At 39.2% G+C, this 21,116-nt stretch overlaps 1 protein-coding gene across 2 annotated transcripts in view; it reads left to right on the forward strand.

Moving 5' to 3' along the window:
- Positions 1–19,194, forward strand: part of LOC121944006 (phospholipid-transporting ATPase ID-like) — a 43,808-nt gene extending 24,614 nt beyond the window's left edge. For both annotated transcript variants that reach the window (XM_042487652.1, XM_042487653.1), the window contains exons 6-28: positions 1,841–1,902; positions 3,471–3,543; positions 4,207–4,277; positions 4,492–4,574; positions 5,048–5,206; positions 5,392–5,480; positions 6,799–6,992; positions 7,110–7,318; positions 7,840–7,883; positions 8,037–8,202; positions 9,387–9,575; positions 9,752–9,867; positions 10,979–11,143; positions 11,231–11,342; positions 12,165–12,270; positions 12,377–12,512; positions 13,190–13,373; positions 14,189–14,412; positions 15,424–15,507; positions 15,622–15,867; positions 15,957–16,095; positions 17,431–17,561; positions 18,554–19,194. In XM_042487652.1, the coding sequence (XP_042343586.1) occupies positions 1,841–1,902; positions 3,471–3,543; positions 4,207–4,277; positions 4,492–4,574; positions 5,048–5,206; positions 5,392–5,480; positions 6,799–6,992; positions 7,110–7,318; positions 7,840–7,883; positions 8,037–8,202; positions 9,387–9,575; positions 9,752–9,867; positions 10,979–11,143; positions 11,231–11,342; positions 12,165–12,270; positions 12,377–12,512; positions 13,190–13,373; positions 14,189–14,412; positions 15,424–15,507; positions 15,622–15,867; positions 15,957–16,095; positions 17,431–17,561; positions 18,554–18,883 (3,312 nt within the window). In that variant the 3' untranslated portion in view covers positions 18,884–19,194. The remainder of the gene's footprint in view (positions 1–1,840; positions 1,903–3,470; positions 3,544–4,206; positions 4,278–4,491; positions 4,575–5,047; positions 5,207–5,391; positions 5,481–6,798; positions 6,993–7,109; positions 7,319–7,839; positions 7,884–8,036; positions 8,203–9,386; positions 9,576–9,751; positions 9,868–10,978; positions 11,144–11,230; positions 11,343–12,164; positions 12,271–12,376; positions 12,513–13,189; positions 13,374–14,188; positions 14,413–15,423; positions 15,508–15,621; positions 15,868–15,956; positions 16,096–17,430; positions 17,562–18,553) is intronic.
- Positions 19,195–21,116: the final 1,922 nt, after the last annotated feature.

A 21,116-nucleotide genomic window follows, 5' to 3' on the forward strand; every position in this document is an offset into this window, starting at 1 on the left:
TTTCATCAGTCAGATTTGTGAAAATGTCGTAATGTAGTGACAAAAAATGATGTCTCATGGGAGTGTAGACTGATTAAGAAACAGAAGAAATCCCCCACTGAATACCACAGCTGACCTAAACTACAAGTTCATCAGAAAGTCAGCTTTTTTTATCTTTTTTTGGTCATCGCCTAATGGGAACCAAAACAGAACAGAACGCACCTCTAAAACAATGAAAGGAAAATGACTTTGTTTCAGTTGTCGAGGTCAGTCAAACAAATGTGTATGTACTGTGTGTGTGTGTGTGTGTGTGTGTGTGTGTGTGTGTGTGTGTGTGTGAGAGAGTGATGCCAAACCACCAAGAGGAAATAAGTGTTGTCATGGGTTAATCATTAACTGAAGGAGGAGAACAAGAGTCTTTTTGTTTGGCAGCGGCGAGGATCCTGAACGGTCCTCTCCGCTGGTACCCATCTGTTGCTTTAGTGAGGTCACTGGGTTCAGGTTTGATTTGATCGAAGCAGGTACACAGCAGCTCCAGACTGACCGTGTATGGCGAGGTGGATGACCTTGCAAAACAAACGCTGAAACAACGTCACTGTTAGGAAAGCTGCTGTGAAAGGTCCAGTTTTACAAGCTACCGTTTGCTGAAGTATGAGAATTTACTAGAGAAATATATTTTGGGTGTCTTATACTTTTGGGATTTCTTAATTTTGTGTCTATGGATGTAATTTCTGCTTTTGATTTGGATCAGGTCTCAATTTCCATGAGCTTCATGAGAAAATCATTTTACTAAATAGCTCTCAAATTGGGGTTAAGCACCCCTTCAAGTGATAGAAAAAAAACAGTAATACTACACAAAGTTGTGCTTACTTTGTCAAATATCCCTCTAATCTTTCCCTTTTTATCCTAGTAAATGATTTTATAGTTTTACTTTTTTTCAAAAATATACACATAAATCTATTGTTAGTGCAACTTGTCCCAACTGGTACGATTTTGTTTCATTTTATGGGGTCACAAGTCAAAACAGTTGTATGGCAACCAAAATGTAATTGGTTGTCTTAAGATTTTTAGTTAATCATGCTGTGTAGAAATCAGTTAATAAATAATGTACAAGGTAAAACAGAAACTCCTTGACCTGCAATAAAGTAGAATAGAAAACCTAAACAAAACACTTTCTAGGTTTGACACAGAAAGAAAAGTTACATTTTCTTTTAAATTTTAACTTCCCTCTATACTGTGTGTAACATCTGTTCATTAATTCTGCATTTTCCCTCTGACTGTTGTTTAACAGAGACAGAAATCAGAGGTTAAAGCCTTGGGCTTGTGGACAGAAAGATGAAAGAGAGCTTATTTTCTGGGCAAAACTTAACTCTTTTATATCTGACCTGTGCAATTTTAGTTTTTTAGTTGAACTTGTCCGTTAGGGTAGATAATTGTTAAAGTTTTTTTAAAAAAAAAGAAATGAAACCCTGCCCAAAGTTACAAAAGGGAAACCACCTGACTGCGCTGACTGTTTCAGCACCCGCCTCTGTGTCTCACTCACAAAAAAATCACTGATCAGAAACTTATGAGAGAGATAAACTAAGACAAAGGGAAAACAATCATCATAGTTTTGAAGGGAAGTAGATGTTTCTTAAATAGTCAAAGGTTTAATTCAGCAGAATATCTCTAAAGGGAGGTTGTGGTTTGATACTGTAACACCATATCTCCTCCCACACTTTAGCACGTCAGTATATCTGTGAATAAACACATTGGGAGTTTCGTGAGAACTATTCAGTATGCAGTGATAAATTGTGCTTCTTGTGACTTCTTATGACTCATTGTTTCATTGTGTGTGTTTGTCATTTTTGTGTTTTTCCAGAATCGCCACCGGAGCGACAATCAAGTCAACAACAGAAAAGTTCAAGTCCTTATTGATAGAAAGTAAGTCTGTTTTGTGCTTACAAGTTTACTCATGTGCTATTTATCCAAAGTTTCAGCTCACTACATGGTGTTTTTAGTGTATTTGTGGAGGCACCATCAGGGTCTTTTAACTTTTTTGTACAGGTGGGTGTTCCTCAGGGAACCTTCTTGGGTTCTCTTTGGCATTATTATGAAGTAACCCCAAAAAATCCAAAAGTTTTAGTATTTACTTGTTTCAGCCCTAAGGGTAGAGTAAAGTCCACATGCTCATCACATACTATGTACAAATTAAGCATACCTCAAATATTTGAAATAGCACATCTCAGGTCAACAGGATACAAAACAAGCTCTGCCCACCATCCTGCAGCTGCTTCCTGTTGGCTGGACTCGAGTTTAAGTTAGGTTAAATGTACGATGTATATTATGTCAATGTCTTTGTATGCGTGTGAAAAGGGGAATGTGGTTGCTTATGGTATCTGGTCTTTTGATGACTGCTGCAGGGGTGACCTTACAGATGTTTAATGTGTTTTTTTGTTTGTTTATTTTTATGTTATTCCTGTTGATTGTTCAGAGCAGATGGATGCAGGACAACTTTCTGTGTGAATGCACAATAAAGTATTCTAATCTTATTTTATGTAGCACACAAGGAATACTCAGATAAGACAAAACACAGGAATAAACACTAAAAATACACAATAAAGATCAACGTCCATTGCGTTTGTCTATAAGCAGAATTGAAGGTCATATAAAGTTGAAAGTGGGCTTAAAATATGCATTTAAACATTAGGTCCAAACTTTCCAACACAACCACATTCCACTGAGAAATGTTTGACAAGGCACCTTTTTCCCATTTATAATTAAAGTTCATCTCCTAATGTGAATGTTACAATATTTCTGGTAGAGAAAGATTAAACTAAATACTTTATAATGTCAGTCAAATGCATTTTCTGATCGATTTGGAAGGCTTTTTTGTTCACTAAAACCAAACTTGAAACATAAAGGGAGCTAATTTAAAAGGTACCAAGAAATGTATGAATGAAATGTTGATTGTGCTTATACTTACTGTAAAGGATAATTTTTTTTTAAATTATATATTTAACTTTAATGTTCATGATGCTTTGGAAAGAAAGATACATTATATTTTATCAGTTTTGGACACAGACAAATTATGAAAATGTCCATTGTCATCATTCATTTGTTAACGTTTATTGTGAATATTTACTCAGTTAGCTTCAAGCAGTGGAAAACTAGAAAGATGGGAGCATAACCTTGTCCTCTGCTTAAAACTGAAGTAACAGCACAGGGTGAAAGATGAAATGGAAAACCTCCGAAAAGCATCAATACTTTGCATTACAGCCAAGTTTTAAAACTGTTATTGGCAGACAGATACTCAGACAGACAATACAGGAAACTGGCAGGAAGCTGCAGCAAAGCAAAGAGGGCTAATACTGGGATGACCATGGTGTTCCATGCTTATTTATGGACAGTATATTTCCTGACCATCCTCAAGGAAAAGGGAAAAGAAAACCTCTTCTCTGAACTCTGAAAGTCCAAACATGCACTCACCATCCTTTGTTTCCTGTTTTCAGACTGCGGAGCGAGAAATGGATGGACGTCCAAGTGGGAGACATCATCAAGCTGGAAAACAACCAGTTTGTCACTGTGAGTGAACTAGTGAAATGTATACGTTTCACTTACACTTATATTTGTGGGATTTTGCATCTTGTTGTGCCTTTTTTTTCTGTGAGTTGACAGTGTAATATACTCTCAGATTTCTTTTTTTTAAGTCATAGTAAAATCTTTGCATTTTTAGTAGGTGTATGTCAAGAAAGATGGCTTCATATTTGCCTGACAAAGGCCTTAAAGATAATTGTTGTTGTGAACAACAATCCTCTGCACGCCCAGGGAATCTGTGCAGACTGTATGGTCTCAGACAGTTGCACTTCTCATAAAGTAAAGGCATGTGTATTTCGCTTTCAGTGTTTGTTTTTCCCCAAAGTCAAAATTTGCCACCACTGTTTGAGCAACCGAGAACTGCACAGGTTCTTTCCAAACTCCTAGACATCGTTTTCACACATAACGTTGCACAGAAAGTACAGGTAAAAGTAGAAATTGTCACACTTCTCAGGACAGTTTGCAATATGTGCAGAAGGGAAAGAGATGCCACTTCAGCAATGGTGACTTGTTTACTTCCAGTTCTTTCCCGGATTTGCGTACATCGCTGTAATAGTATGATAAATAAGAAAACTGATAATTAGACTTGGATTTCGATTTGATTTATTTGAAATATAGACAAACAAATGAATCCCTGTATTGTAATTTCAGGCCGACCTCCTGTTGCTCTCCAGCAGTGAACCACTCAACCTGGTGTATATCGAGACAGCAGAACTGGATGGGTAAATATACTTTTTTGTGTAAAGTCAGAATATGAGCTTGCACAGATTATGTATTAACCAGAATATACAATTAGTCTCATTTTTGTGCTACTTCATCTCTTCCTGTGCACCTCTTCTTCCTCCTGTCTCTCTTCCACCTTCTCCTTCTCTACGCGAATATCTTATGTCTCTTGTTCTTTTTGTCTCTAACTTGTTTGTCTTGTCCCTTCCTCAGAGAGACAAACCTGAAGGTGAGACAGTCCCTGACCGTGACAGGAGACCTCGGAGAGGATATTGAAAAACTGGCAGACTTCAACGGTAAGACTACTGTAGAATGGCCAACTGTTAGTTTCCGACATTGCGAGCATGCACAGTACATAAACACACACATTGTCCACGTTTCTTATCATCTGTGTGCAGTTGTGTCTCGATTTCTCACCATCTAAGTCACTGTTTCCTGTACCAACACATAATGTTGAAATCTGGATAAGTTGCTTTCATCCCATAGTTTTCTGGTTTCTATCGGAGGACAACAGGTAGCACAAAACAAAGATAAGAGCTTATCGTGTTTTTTTAGCTCAAGATGTTTATATGTACAACACAAAACCAGGATTGTCCAAAAACTTGATTATAACCAGGGTACTGGTCACGTAAAGACTTTTGTGCATAAGCAAAAAAAATAAAAATGCAAGAGTCACACATACAGCAGAATGTAAGCATATTAGCTTTAATGGTTAATTTTATTCTGAACACAATCTCAATCCTGCTGCATCACCTTTTTCTCTCTCAAGGTGAGGTATGCTGTGAACCGCCCAACAACCGCCTCGACCGCTTCACAGGAACACTAACCTACGGCGGTCAGAAATATTCTCTGGACAACGAGAAGATCCTGCTGCGAGGCTGCACGCTGAGGAACACTGACTGGTGCTTTGGGCTGGTGCTGTTTGGAGGTTTGGATTTTTTTCATAGGGAACTATAGTGGAAACTGCAATCCATGTGACCATATTAACAACAAAACTTGAGTGCATGATTTGGCTTTTATTTCACTTCTACAAACACAACGATGGTTATAAATGGAGGAACCTATGAGATCATTTGTCGTCCTGAGTGTTTCTGTTCCTCTTTTTTTCTGCAGGTCCAGAGACGAAGCTGATGCAGAATTGTGGGAAGAGCACGTTCAAGAGGACCAGCGTAGACCGACTGATGAATGTGCTGGTCCTTTGTGTGAGTCCTCAAATTATTCATCTGTCTGTCTGACCTTAGGACGACCACAGTTCATTATTCAACTATTAGAGGTGCAGATAATTTAGAGAAGTATTTTCAGTTCATTAATTGGTTAGATTACAATGAGCCTTGGAAATCAGTGCATATGGATACTTCAGATCATTACATTAAAAATAAACTTTACAATAAAATAAATTGGAGATGGTGATGATGATACAAGGTACAAGGTAGATTTATTTGTTTTTTAAGCATAGTTTAAGAAAAAATTAAATCAAAATTTGTCCCCGCTACAGCTTTTGACGTTGGAGGAGTTTGATGATGATAATGATGATGATGATGATGATGAAGGTTTATGCCAGCAGCAACTGTTTTTTTTCTCTGGAAATAACAGAGCATTATGACAGACAAAAGAAAACTGCCACTGACAGGAATTGTAACTTCTTCAAGAATGAGGGGAGTTCAAACTTGTGAAAATTGGGAACAAAGTCATGCTGACTTTAGCCGTCATTTCATGCTGCTGTAGTCAATGACATCATCCTTGTATACATTTTCCAGTTTTTTGTGGGTGTTTCCAGATGTTTCTTTCTCTGCAACAAGGAATTTTATAACAGTTTTTTGCCTCTGGTGAACCTCAAGAGCAGTGGCCATGTTGAACTTTGCTGTGGGACTAAAATTCCTGAAAACAATAAAACATTTTATATCAGTCTCAAGAAGACCCAAACAAAAGTTTGAACAAGTTTCACTTTTACTTTTATTCTGCTCAGAGAAAATCAAAAGCCATACACAGCAACTCACCATCAATCAAAAAAAACATTACCTGGCAACTTCATATTGTGTAACTACTGTATTTACCTTCTTATACATGTTCTTGAACTGAAAGATATTGATATTACCAAAGTTGTGATACAATCCAAGTTTAAAAAAAATCTCTGCCTTTTTTTACTCCCCTCATATATGGCCAAAGAGTTTGACTTCTTTCATGAAAAATCTGTCTGGCTGTTGTGTTTGTGTGTCAGCTGATCATAATTTAAAATATATTTGCCAAACCTTTTTTCGCACATCCTTAACATTTCAGGTACATCAGAAAACATGAATAACTTATATGTAGTGATGCTCTTATGTTAATTAGTGGATTCAAAGTCCTGTCAGTCAGATTTTGTTCTTGGCTTTTAAACATTTGATAGTGGCGTGAACGTCTCCTTTAGATTTGGATTACTAATTGTATCTTTTATCTTTTTTTAAGAGTGCTCAGTTGACCGGTCATTTTTCATAAACCAAACCTTTAACTTCTGAATTCTTTTCAAAACTTTTCATGCAGATTTTTGGTTTCCTGGCATTCATGTGCACCATCCTGGCGATAGGAAACTGCTTCTGGGAGCTGAACGAAGGTTCACAGTTCACAGTTTTCCTTCCCAGACAAGATGGCAACAATGCTGCCTTCTCCGCCTTCCTCACATTCTGGTCCTACGTCATCATCCTCAACACTGTGGTGCCCATCTCGCTTTATGTTAGGTAACAGCATGTGTGGAAGTGCTATTTATTAAGTTTTGAAACAAAACATGGGTTTGAGTCGACAAAACAAGATTGTATCAGTTTCTTCTCAAATCCTGTATCTACATCTTTCCGCAGTGTGGAGATTATTCGTCTGGGGAACAGCTTCTACATCGACTGGGACAGGAAGATGTACTACACACGTAACAACACCCCCGCCGAGGCTCGCACCACCACGCTGAACGAGGAGCTCGGCCAGATCAAGTACGTCTTCAGTGACAAAACAGGGACGCTCACACAGAATATCATGACCTTCAACAAGTGCTCCATTAACAGCAAATCTTACGGTACGTTTCAAGACTTTTATCTGCAGTTCTAAAACTGTTTTCTATAAGATGGTTTCTGTTTTTTATCTCTCCAAAATATTACATAGAGAGGGCTTGGAGATCTGAAAAATGGTAAAACTATGAGTACTGGTTAACACGCAATAATGTCAAATATTCATAATTACATTTCAACTGAAAGAAATTAAATAAATCGGCACACTGTCCCTCACTTCTACTCACTTTATTGACAATGTTTTGATCTTCAGAGCTTCATCTGGCAAAATACAGACAGACAAACGTCACCATACACATTGGCCACTAATTTGTGCAAATCAGTAAGCTCTTAAAATATTAGAACAAATGTGATTCTGAGCTCCTCCAAATGTAAACAAACAAATTAATCAATATCACATCACAATAACAGCCTAAGGGACATTAAAGAAAACTTTTTTTATTATACAATGTAACTTATAGTCTTCAAAACGATCTGCAAATGGTGAAAAAGCCTAATAAGTCTGTTTTTTTGCATTTTTTCTTTTTAGGAGATGTGTATGACTACACGGGTCAAAGACTTGAAATTACTGAGGTGAGTCTGACTTCATTGTTGTAAACTCAGTCCTGACAAATTAGGCCATTTGTAAGTATCTTTAATATGACGCTTGATTTCAGTGGACTGCACCACATTTAATGATACATCTTCCTCATCCTAATCCTCATCTCTCTCTCTTTCTCTCAACAGCATACGGAGACGGTGGACTTCTCCTTCAACCCGCTGGCTGACCCGCGCTTCATGTTCCACGACCACTCCCTGGTGGAGGCGGTGAAGCTGGAGAACCCAGAGGTCCACGCCTTCTTCAGACTGCTGGCCCTCTGCCACACCGTCATGGCCGAGGAGAAGAAAGAAGGTGAGGAGGGATTAAGTGTTCCCATATAAAACACAGCCTCTGTCTTTTTACAGATTAAAGCTGGCTTCTTAAACAATACAGAAGTAGAATTAGACTTTAGTCAGTATCCAAGTATGGGCAAAGGACTATTGCTACTATTCTGTCTTCTTAAATGAAAGATTCAAAATTTCTAAATCAATCTTATTAGCAGAGGCAGCCAGCACAGCCAAAATGTTAACCATTGTGTGAGAGGATGCAGGACTGAGTGAGCTTGATGTTGTCAAAAGTAAGTATGGTGTGCAAATGAATGCACATACTTATGAAGAGGTGCCTCTACACCTGTATGTCAGAGTCTGCAAAACAGGTGCCTCAACTTCACCAAATCTGGAGATCAGTGACCAAATTAATCTGAAAGAAAGTGAGGAAATATTTTTGAATTGCATATATACAAAAGATATCACAGATAACCAAATACTAAGCTGTTTGAGCATTCAAGAGTTATGGTGTGATGTTATCCTAAAAGTAAACAGATCATTTCTGTGTAAGGAAACTGGTGAGCAAAGCACTGTCCTTAGAGCTGGCGAGTGTCATAGCCAAACCATAAACGGAACAACAATTCAGCGAGGGGCAGAAAGTTGGTGCATATTATGTTTCAATTCCATTTCACTGCTTTGATTTCAGGTTTCTATTACTAACACCTTTGAGTATGTCAAAATGTCTGATTGTGAAAAAGGTCTATTGGCGGACAGCTGATTGCACGTGAGGATCAAATGTGCGTGTGTGTGAGTGGGCGAGTACGAGAAGGCGAGGGGGAAGGGACACGAGCAAACAGACAAAATCAAAACACACCAAGCACACTCAAACAAAGGCAGAAATTAGTTAGTTTACTTCCTTTTTGGGCAGAGATGAACTTGTCTGCAATGCAACAGCTACAATCTTCTGAACAATTATTTGGCAACTTTATATCATATGTCATCAGAATGCAATATGTATCTTAATAGTTTGATTTGAAAACCATGTTTTTACATAATAAAATTTTAGCTTTTTGCACTGCAGTGTGCACTGTATATGTAAGTATCGTTTTGTGACAAGAAATTAAAAACTCTACCAAATCTTGGCTGCATTATCGTTGTTACTTTACTCAGCTACAACTTGGAGAAGGATTCATTTTCCCTGACATAAAAACAACCTTTTTGCTGCTTCAGGTGAACTTTTCTACCAGGCCCAGTCTCCAGATGAGGGAGCGCTGGTTACAGCAGCCAGAAACTTTGGATTTGTCTTCCGCTCACGTACACCAGACAGCGTCTCCATCGTGGAAATGGGACAGCAGCGCAGCTATGAACTCCTGGCCATCCTGGACTTCAACAATGTCCGCAAGAGGATGTCCGTCATAGGTACATAATCCTCTGGAAACAGACTGTTGGGAGTAAAGATTCCTGCTTAATGTGAATATAGATTTTTGTCTTTGGAGATTTGTATTTTCCTAAAGCCAATAATTGAGATTTTGCTTGTCTTGAAATCAGAACGCATTTTTTCTCTCATGTACGTGTGTGTATGTTTGTGTTCACAGTTCGGAGTCCAGAGGGGAAACTCTCTCTCCTCTGTAAAGGTGCAGACACAATTATCTACGAGAGGCTGCATCAGTCCTGCAGCAAGCTGATGGACGTCACTACAGAGCACCTTAATGTCAGTATTATTTCTCTGTGTGTGTGTGTGTGTGTGTGTGTGTGTGTGTGTGTGTGTGTCTGTCTGTGTGTGTTGAGAGAAACAGGAAAATATTTAATATGTATATTTTATAATATGTGTGATTTTCACACTTTTTCTGAATCCCTCTTGGGTTTTTCATGCCTTTTTCGCTGGATGTTTGTCTCTACATGCCTGTGTGTTGGTTCTGTCATCATCATGTGTCAAGTGTGTTTGTGTGTGTTTACAGAGACAAAGTTCGCTGCGCTTCATCCGGCTCTGAGCAAAGAGTTGGATGAAATTTATTGTAAACTAATCCAAAACCCTCTTGCTGTCTGGAAAGCACAAATAATTTAATTTACATGCTTGGACCTCATGATAATAATGACAATAACCTTCATTGTGAAGCACTTTTGTATCACCTCAACAATTGAAGCAGTCCAAAGAAAAAGAGGTTTAAACAGAAAAAGATCCAAATTAGAGTTAAAAAAGAGAATGCAGAAGTTTATAAAAAACAACTTTGAAGTAGAAGTCAATGAGGTAACTGTTCCAAATCCTTTTTAGTTTAAACAGTTTAGCCATGGAAACTTTTGGGCTGATTTGGGGTACACAGTGCTTTAAAAGTAATAAGTAAAAACTTAAAATCAGATCTAGAGTGTTGCATTAATGAATCCCAAAACCTGCAAATGAGTAAGCATTTGTTACATCCAGTTCCTTGTCTTGACGTCATTGGGTTTCTTGAATGGGTTTTTGGTTAGATATCAGAAATAAGGACCAGCTCAAGAGGCACTCACATCACAGGCTGCAGAACAGCTCTACTTAAACCAGGCCAAATATGCACATCCACGACCAAATTAGTGTGAAAGAAATGAGGAAACATGTTTGAATTGTATATATATAAAGAATATCACAGTTAACCAATTACTAAGCTTGTCTGTCATTTATGAGTACTGCAGTAATGTAGTAATCAGAAAACACCTGTCTTTCCAGCTGATGTGTTCATCACTGTTTCCTCTGACGCAGTGAATGAACCAGGCTGAACACGCCATGAAAGTGAGGGAAGTTATTCTGGGATGTGTTCAGCGTATTTACATGTGTTTACCTGCATGTGCAGGAGTTTGCAGGGGAGGGGCTGCGGACTCTGGCGCTGGCCTACAAGGATCTGGATGAGGATTATTTCAATCAGTGGAAACAGCGCCATCATGAAGCCAGCACTGCACTGGATGACCGAGAGAGCAAACTGGACGAGCTGTACGAGGAGATAGAGAAGGATCTGCTGGTAGGAAAAAGAACAAGTTTATGTAAAGCTCAAGGATTTTTTCGTTTAAATTGCATGTTGATTATACATCTAAATGTGTGTGTCCAGCTGCTCGGAGCAACAGCCATAGAGGATAAGTTACAAGACGGAGTACCGCAGACTATCGAGCAGCTGTCCAAAGCCGACATCAAAATCTGGGTTTTGACTGGTGACAAGCAAGGTACAAAACTTAAACTTGTACTCACCAAAGTAATGGGAATAGAAAATGAATGCTTGTTTGATCAGACTGGTCCTAATAAAAGCAAATGATTAAAGGTCCAATGTGTTGGATTTTGGGGAAGTTATTAGCAGAAATTGAATACAATATGCATAATTATGTTTTCATTATTTTAAAATCACCTGACAATAAGAATTGCTGTGTTTTTGCCACCTTAGAATAAGCTGTTTATATCTATATACAGAGTCGTCCAGTTCCACGGAGTCAGACGTGTTGTTTCTATAGTAGTAGGGCCATACACTTGACTCATACAGAGAAAACTTTTTAGTCGCAGCTAGATGCCACTAAATCCTCCAAAGCAGACCTTTAAATTCAAACTTGAATATGTAAACCATTTCATTTTAAGGTAAAGAGAACACACCCAAAATGTTTCAAAATAATGCAGATAAATGCAGAGGAACACTGAACAAACAACTCTGTCAAAACTAAAGTTGGTAACTTTAATAAATGTTTTTCTCATATTTGCTGAAACCATCGTCACATTCACACAGCACTACATCAGACAAATAAACTGTAAAGAATAAATTCGTGTTCCTGTGCTTACGTTTTTGCTGCATGTGAGCATCCAATCAGAGCCAACGAGTCTCTGACTGTCAGTCAGGTCAATCACAGCTCATGATCTGCAGCTCCGATCAAGTATGAACCACGATTCTGTCACTGCATTGTCTATTTCTCTCCTGAAATTTGTATAGAGGCATGTTTTGGTGTACTGTTTGGCTGTAAGCAACAAGGCACTTATTGATTAACTGATTATCTGTGTTACAGAAACTGCAGAAAACATTGGGTATTCGTGCAATTTACTGCGGGAGGAGATGAACGAGGTCTTCATCGTCTCCGGGAACTCACCTGAAGATGTCAGACAGGAACTGAGGTCAGAGACAGTTTAAAAAATGTTTCAGTTTAGACTGAACAGGAAGAACTGAGCTGATTGTGAGATGTTTTAATGCATACATCAATTTTATTTTCCTGTGACGCAGACATGCACGGACCTCCATGAAACCGGCGGAGGATTCGGTGTTTCTGCCAGAGACGACTTTGGGTAAAGGTGCGAAAGTGATCACAGACGAGGTGGTGAATGGAGAGTACGGCCTGGTCGTCAATGGACACAGCCTGGTACGTCAGAGGAACTTTTCTACTTAAGACGCAGACTGTAACCTTCTGCTTGACTAGTGTTGCCTATTTCTTGAATTTAAGGAGGAAAATGTGATATCTTGCTATTAAATCAAAACCTTAGAAATCTTTTTAATGACAACACAATAGGTAACATTCCTTTATTTGTGTGGAAAATAATTTCTTCTTGATATGCTTTAAGACATTTTCAGGTAATTTGGAGAGAGTCTTCTGGAGTTTGTTGTTGTTATTTTTCATATGTGCATGACTGATTTGTTAATCAGTCAGGATTACCATTCATCAGTTGTGCAAAAGTAGCCAGCTTTTGAAATATCAACCTCATGGTGCCTTCGTTTTGTCAATGATAATATCTCATCTTTGTTCACTTTGACCGCTTGCAGGCTAATATCTTGTTTGTTACCTCCTTTTTGGTATTTTAGCTGCATGGACATCTGCAGTTGCTAACACGGTACAGCCTATGTTTCCAGCTGTTGTATATTTCCTTCGTGGGCCGTTGAGTAGCTCACCTGGTACAGCAGGCGCCCCCATTTACAAAGGGGTTCGATTACAACCCGCGGCCCTCCAGCCCTTTCATGCTATACCTCTCCTATCACAATTAGGCAAAAAAATAATCTTTTAAAAAATAATAATAATTGTAATAATTCCTCATGTTCCCTCAGGCGTACGCGCTGGAGCGCAGCATGGAGCTGGAGTTCCTGAGGACGGCGTGCATGTGTAAAGCTGTGATCTGCTGCAGGGTCACTCCTCTGCAGAAGGCTCAGGTGGTTGAGTTGGTGAAGAAGTACAAGCGGGCGGTCACACTTGCCATAGGAGACGGAGCCAACGATGTGAGCATGATCAAAGGTATCAGAGCTGAAATGATGATGTTGTTAGTACGAAGTTATTTGGCAGCTTTTTGTCATAATCTGTTAATACTTTGAGACATTTTTTCAAACAAAAATGGCAAACATTTACTTTCCAGCTTCTTAAATGTGAAGATTTACTGCTTTTTCCATTTTATATCACTGTAAACTATTGATAAACAGTTTAAACAAGCAGTTTGAAGTGATGCCTTGGGCTCTGGGAAATCGTAACAAGACTTTATTTATCTTACAGCAAAATTGTGTAGTAGTTGTAGTTGTGCAGCAGCTGCCGTTCAAGGTGGGAAAAAGTGCAAAAATATACAATAAATAAAAGAAAAAATAATTTCAATAAGGTAGTAAAACCAAATGTACATAACATGAGCTGAACTGGACATTTGCAATTTATTTTCATTAATTAGAAAAACAGTTTAAGTTAAATTAAGTTACCAAATAAAAGTTGATTTTTTAATTTTTAAAAAAAAGTTAGATGGAGAGGAGAAACCTTTGCCATATAGACAGAAATATGGATGACTGATAGTATTCTGTCTGCTACTAACATGTTATTCATAATGGTGTAATACGCTGATGATATGTTGAGTATCTCTTTGCTGGTTTTGGTGTGTTGCTGCCTCCTAATGGCCAAAATGTAGCTTCAAATTGTAGGATACGATCTGCAGTTGCATGAAACCACTGTGACTGATATATGAAATGATATTCTCGACAAATAGCAAATATTGCTCCTTCTTTCTGTTCTTGCTGTTTTAGGATACAGAAATATTCAAACATACTTTTTCTTCATCCTGTCTCTGTGTGCAGCGGCTCATATAGGCGTGGGCATCTCGGGTCAGGAGGGCATGCAGGCCGTGCTGTCCAGCGACTACTCCTTTGCCCAGTTCCGCTTCCTGCAGCGCCTCCTGCTGGTGCACGGCCGCTGGTCCTACCTGCGCATGTGCAAATTCCTGCGCTACTTCTTCTACAAGAACTTCACCTTCACCTTTGTCCACTTCTGGTACGCCTTCTTCTGCGGCTTCTCTGCACAGGTGAGACGGTGAAGGGAGAAAGACTCCAAAACAATAAAGCTCAGAGGAAAGAAACATGCAAAATACAACATTTAAACAGCACATTTTGCTGATCAAACCTCTGTTCTGAGTGGAGCAGGATTTTAGATGCAAGCCTTTAACTTTGAGGGAGTATTTGATATATTGTTTGCACTGGAACTTTTGCTTAATCCTTATTAACCTGAGCTGGATTGGCTTGATTTCTCTCAAGACCATGGGATGAAGGCTGAAGAAACAGCTTAACAAGAAATGGCCCAAAAATTACCTTAAAATATATTTTTTAAGTAGAAAAGAAGAGGAAAAAAAACAAACAAAAAAATCACTGCAAGAAAGTGCTAAAAATATTCTGTAACCTAATTATAAGAATTATAAATACACTTTTCTGGACATTTTGCCTCGTTATTTACATTATATCTTGTAATATTTTCAGGTCATTTTTTTGGTCACCTTTTACTCATTTTTAGCATTTTGTAGGACATTTCTTACCAAGTTGCTCATCATGTTTTCCCTCCATGTTTTCAAAAGAACTCAAACTGGTTTTACCATATTTAAGAGTTTTAAATGCTTGTGAAAGGTGTCTGAATGCAGCACAAGAAAACTGATGTCAGTCCAGATATTAAAAGGTTAAAAGGAAACTTTAGTAATTTTGAACCTGGACCCTTCTTTGGTTTTGTGCCAGTGACTTACAGAGACAACAATTTTTGATACTGGTCCAATATTGAGTGAAACAGCCTTTCAGTCCCCAAAACGAGTGCTTTTAGTGGAAAATTGACAATGCAGCCTGTTTTTTGCTGCCAGCTGCAGTGGCCTTCCACAATACTGGATCAGTTTGAAAAACTCTTGTCTCCATTCGTCACAAAAACATGAGAAAGTAGGGCCCAGGTTGAAAAACACAGAAGTTACCCTTTAAGGATCTGAGTATGTCTTCCACCACTGCTATTATAAAACTGAGGTTTCAGAAGTTATAAAAAGCTTTTTGACTTTGCTTTTCAGACGGTGTATGATGAGTGGTTCATAACACTCTACAATCTGGTGTACACAGCACTACCTGTACTGGGGATGAGTCTGTTTGATCAGGTAACTACTTGATGTCTGCATAAACTTTTCATGATCTCGTTTTAAATAAAGAACGAAGCTGGAGGTGTTAAATCTGAGCAGAAAACAGACAGACTTCTTATCTTTGTCTCTCAGGACGTTAATGACGTGTGGAGTTTCCAGCATCCTCAGCTCTACGTTCCCGGTCAACTCAACCTGTACTTCAGCAAGAGGGCCTTCTTCAAATGTGCCCTCCACAGCTGCTACAGCTCCTTGGTGCTCTTCTTCATCCCCTACGCAGCCATGCACGACACGGTGAGGGACGACGGGAAGGACGTCGCTGACTACCAGTCCTTCGCCCTCCTTACTCAGACGTGTCTGCTGTTTGCCGTCACCATACAGGTACGAGGAACTTTTTCTTTTGGAGTATCTTCTCTTTCTTATTCATCAAGATAATTAAACACATTTTTATGTTCTCTCTGTGTCTGTAGTTGGGGCTGGAGATGTCTTACTGGACAGCGGTGAACACTTTCTTCGTGTTGGGCAGCCTGGCCATGTACTTCGCTGTCACGTTCACCATGTACAGTAACGGCATGTTTCTCATGTTGCCGTCGGCCTTCCCTTTCATAGGTGAGTGGTGAACTCATCAACTAGCCACAGAGATGCAGCATTTGGCCGGTAGCTGCGGCTCAGTGGACTGACTTTCTGTTGGAAAGTTTTTACATGACTGTGCAAAAATCTTAGGTCAACATAGATTTGTTGTTTTTGCATTTATTTCTGAGTCTCTTTATTCAGATAGAGAGAATACAGAGAACATGTATAATGCATTAAAACACTGAAAAAGTCCGAAAAAATGGTTTCTTCAGACTGAAGTCATTGTTTAGTTTGACCTCCCTTTACACCAAGCACCTCTTGAACTCTGTTGGGCAGACTATCTTACAGTTATCTGGTATACCAGAAAACTAGTATTGAAAATATCACGATGTCTGCCCAAGAGAGGCCAAGAAAGGCTAAGTGAAAAGAGAGGTCACACCAAATACTTGCAACTTTAGGCTGTTTAAATTATTTTATTCTGAAATATTTACATGTCTAATACTGCATACATTATTTTTTATATGTTCTAGTTGTATTTTAGTAAAAAGACTAAGAAATAAATGTGTGTTGCTAAAATAACAAAGTTTAAGGTGACCTAAGACTTGCACAGTTCTGTATATGTGACAAGCTTTGCTCATTATTTTCATGGATAGGCTTTTTCACAGTAAAGGTGGCAGGAAAATTCAAACGAGTTAAATTATACTTCCAAATACACAGTGTCTGAACTGAGTTTGATGTTTGCACAGGCAAAATATCAGTTTACAACAAAACCATATACCAAAACTGGCTTGGATCACTGGTGTGTGTGCAGAGGTCCAAACAAATGTATTAGGATAGGCCTAATCATTTTCTGCTCCTTAAATATACTGTTGCATGTATTTTGTGAACAAGATGTGATCAGAAGGGCTTTTTTCGGCACCAACAAAAATGAGTATACAGCACTAGCATCAATGCTTGGTCTGACTCATGACGCCCGGGACACACTGCCTGCAAGAGCAGCGTGTGACGGATGCCACAATAAAAAGCCTTGTGTTAACAATTCTGCCCACAGAAATGTCGTCAGGAGGCTTTTATTTTGGCACAGAAACAGGAAATTTTGAATTTAAAAGATTTTTTCCATGTCTGTGAGTGATTTAGACATTGAAAGTGTATGTGACAGCTGGTATGCAGTCAATATGATTATCAAAAGACATTTTTAGGGTTTATTTCAGCTGAAAACACACTTAACAGACGCCAAAACAGGAATCTAGTGGAAGAGCCAAAACACTCACATATATGCAGCGCTGAAAAATAAGGTTATTGTTTTAAAGTCAATACAAGAGCCAAACAAGTGTATTAATATAAACCTTTTTCCTGTATGTGTTTGTCCAGGAACGGCCCGAAACTCTCTGAACCAACCGAACATTTGGCTGACGATCCTCCTCACCTCCATCCTGTGTGTCCTTCCTGTGGTCACCTACCGCTTCCTGTTAATTCAGCTCTGCCCCACCATCAATGACAAGGTACAGATGGAAAGACTCCACGCTGAACTATTTACTCTGCATGTTTGCAAAGATGCATTTGCACTTGTTATGCATGAACTGAAATCACATATAAAATCTAAATCTGCTTTGAAAAAAAGATGCTCGTTATAACTGCAAAGCTTTTCTGAGAATCGTGTTTTTTTTAGTTTTCTTCAATATCAAAGGGATCTAGTGAAAGTTTTCTGTGTGCATCCATAGAAGGATAAAAAGCAGGAACTACTAATAAATCACTCAGTGATTAATAGTTTAATGATGCCAGTTTGCCAAAATGTAAACAGAAAGAGTTGTAGCCCACAGCTCCAAGGCAAATTATGAAAACTGCAGTTTAAAAATTTAAAGCAGGATCATCCACCTAATAGAGGAAAGACAAAGAATAATAATAGAGTGACAAAATATAAACATTTTTTGTGCACTATGTTAGAGGATGTAAATTATCCATCCATCCATTCATTGTGTTATGAGCATTTTTTGTGTGATTGTTCACGACTGGGATTCAAACCCCTGACCTCCTGAGGAAAACATTTGGCCCAACCTCAATAATCCTTTTTTTTTTTCTTTGACTTCAAGAAAAGTCCAACTGCAGATTATCAGGTTTAGGATAGACCATAAAGTATAGCTTCAGCAAAATCACCCATTAGTTTGTGGACTCCTATTTTGATGTGAGTTTATTTTGAGGAGGCTGGATCTGTGGAGTAGCGAGGGTTTTATCCGGTCAGATCTGACTGAGGAGCCAAAAGACACGTTCAGCAGACAGCCTGTTTCTTTCACGATGGTTATCTTTATTCTGTAACAGGCCAGAGTCAAACAGTGTATACCGGGCTTTAGAGCTTTTGGCACCTTTACAGTGGCTTCAGTTTTCAGCCTCGGTTTGCAGACAAGCCAACTTACTACTGAGTCCTTAAAATCCTTGTTTGGATAAATGTGCCTCAATCAGATGCTTTAACTCCAACACTGTCTGCCCAAACTTCCAGGTGATGTTCAAAGTGAGACAGGCCAAAGCCACTCCTCCCCCTCCGCCTCGACGCACCCGCATCCGCCGCACCAGCTCCCGCCGCTCAGGCTACGCCTTCTCACACGCGCAGGGCTACGGGGACCTTGTGACATCGGGTCGCTTCCTGAGGCGTCCTGCTGTGTCGAGGTCTTCGGGTTTCGCTCACACAGGTCGCACCACCACAGGCTTCAGCCCTATGGGGCGATCGGCGGGATACAGCCCGACAGGACGCCCTCAGAACACCAAGGTCCCCGATGTGGAGGTGACGTCGCTTCAGATGTACAGAACAATCACGGATGCTGCACTCTGACGGTCAGCTGACTAACTTCAAGATGTGAGTCTGGGAGAAGGACGAATGCCGCATGGACAGCGGTGTGCCGCTTAAAGTTCCCATTTGAAAAACTCGCTCGGGCTCTCCAGAGAACTTCACATCACAGAGGACGAGGTTTTAAAAAGTACCCGACTTTTGCTCCGGGCATTTTAGTCTCCAACTGTTTTATCAAAGGGAACTACAGCAAAATATGTCGCTGATTTGATGGATTCCTCTCCGCGGATCATGAGCGCTCATGTAAAACATGCGTCATGCAGAGCAAATAGATGAAGTCTTTCTGACACTAGAAACCGTAACCACATTTTGGTGGAAACATTTTTGGCGGATCAAGTTTACAGATGACCCAGACTTCCTTAGTCCAGATGCACAGCAGGGCTTTGTACAGAGGATGCAACCAGCAGAGCCATTTTGGATAAGATTATTTTAATTTGTACTTTATGCATATTTGTAATTATTTTCCTATCTTGAAAGCTGTTAGCACTTTGGCGGCGTCACATGACATTGGGAGAAAACCTGAATGTTTGAAAGAATGTATCGTAAACGGCTCCCAACAACGGCCAGAAATTTTGGAAAGTGAACATTATTTCTGGCAGTAAGATTCAGGATTCACACATACACATTTTTTCTCCTTGGTGTAGTTTATTTCATATGCTGAAAGAATTTTATGCAACTGAAATGAGCTTAAAAGAAAGAAATCAAATTACTTTCTGTATATCAAATCCTTTTTTTTTAGTTAAACTGAAAACAGGGTCATTTAAATTACAATCTTCAGTACCACTGTGCAACAGGACATTTTAAGGCAGCTATACTCAACTTGCAGCCCAATCAGGCTCCCAAAAGTGTGCTGGGTGGCCCTCCAACCATTTTCTAATACACAATAAGAATAAAATGATTCACATTGGAAATTGTTTTTGCACTTTTAGTATACATAAGGTGCCAGAGTGCATAAAACAGCATCAAAATAGAGCTTGCTTATCCCAGAAAAAGTGCCACTGGAGGATCCCACACACCCCCTGACAGAAGTCCTAGCCATGCCCCTGATCTCCCTAAAACATAGAAAGACCCTTAAATCCCAGAAAGGTCCTAAAATCCTAGAATTGTCCTTAAGTCTTAGAATGTGCTAAAAAAATCCTTTAAAAAATGTCCTTAAATCCCAGAAAACATCCAACAATCTGTGAGATTTCCTAAAATCACAGAGAGCTGTGTGGGACTGCCGGTCTGGCCCCCTGACGTCCTGTCAAATTGCAAAAGTGCCCCCACGCAAAGCACGTTGAGTATCCCTGCTTTAAGGGTTTAACTGTTTTATTGGTTTGAAAATATGCAGTTAATAACAACAATGCCTGGACTGCCGGGTTGTGAAAATCTATATTACTTTTGCTGTCTTTTCACAATCTGGCAACCCCAAAGTTTGCTCATTCTAGAGCCTTATACCTGACCTGTTTTTTTTAGTCAAAAGTTACAAATAATCAACCATTTATGGAGAATGCCCAATTATAAAGTGGTACCAGATCTCCTACAGTGCAGCTTTATGGGAGCCTGAAATATCGAAATGTGTCTCAGTGTTAAGGTCTTGGGTTTATATTTTGTTTTCTAATCACATCCAATTAATGCTCCGTTCAAGCCGACTATATTTTACGTGAATATAACCAAATCAGGTCTGGATCCAGTTTAGAGGGATTGTAGTTCAAATCAAGCTCCGGTGTCTTAAATCAGCGACCACTTCAAACCAGATTCAGCATCCACGCTTGTGTTTGTTTTTTAGCCAACTACCAAAAATGATAAAAAGCACATTTTGCGTCATCAAACAGCATGAGAAGTGGACTATGGTAACTATGCAAATTTTAAAATGCTGTCCAAATTTTTTGCGCATGAAAATAAACCTTTTCGACCTGTGTTTGGGAGGTTTATCGCACTGTGCGCACACTTCAAAGCTGACAGGCGTGAGCCTTTAATCTACTCTCGGGCTCACGCGTCCACATATCTTTTTATAGATAATTCATCATCTTTATTGCAGTTTTTGCTGCATCATCACACATCACACAGGATGCCTTTTAGTGTCACATGTAAACAGGGCCCTAAAAAACCACTGCCTCCATAATTCCCATGAACTTTTAATGGTTCAGCATAAATCATAATGATTTATGTTTCATTTTAAAACCACTTTATCAGATTCTGCATCACATCATGATTAGTAGTTATTTCAAAATGTATC

Source organism: Plectropomus leopardus, chromosome 6, assembly GCF_008729295.1.
Source record: "Plectropomus leopardus isolate mb chromosome 6, YSFRI_Pleo_2.0, whole genome shotgun sequence".
Lineage (NCBI taxonomy): Eukaryota > Metazoa > Chordata > Actinopteri > Perciformes > Serranidae > Plectropomus > Plectropomus leopardus.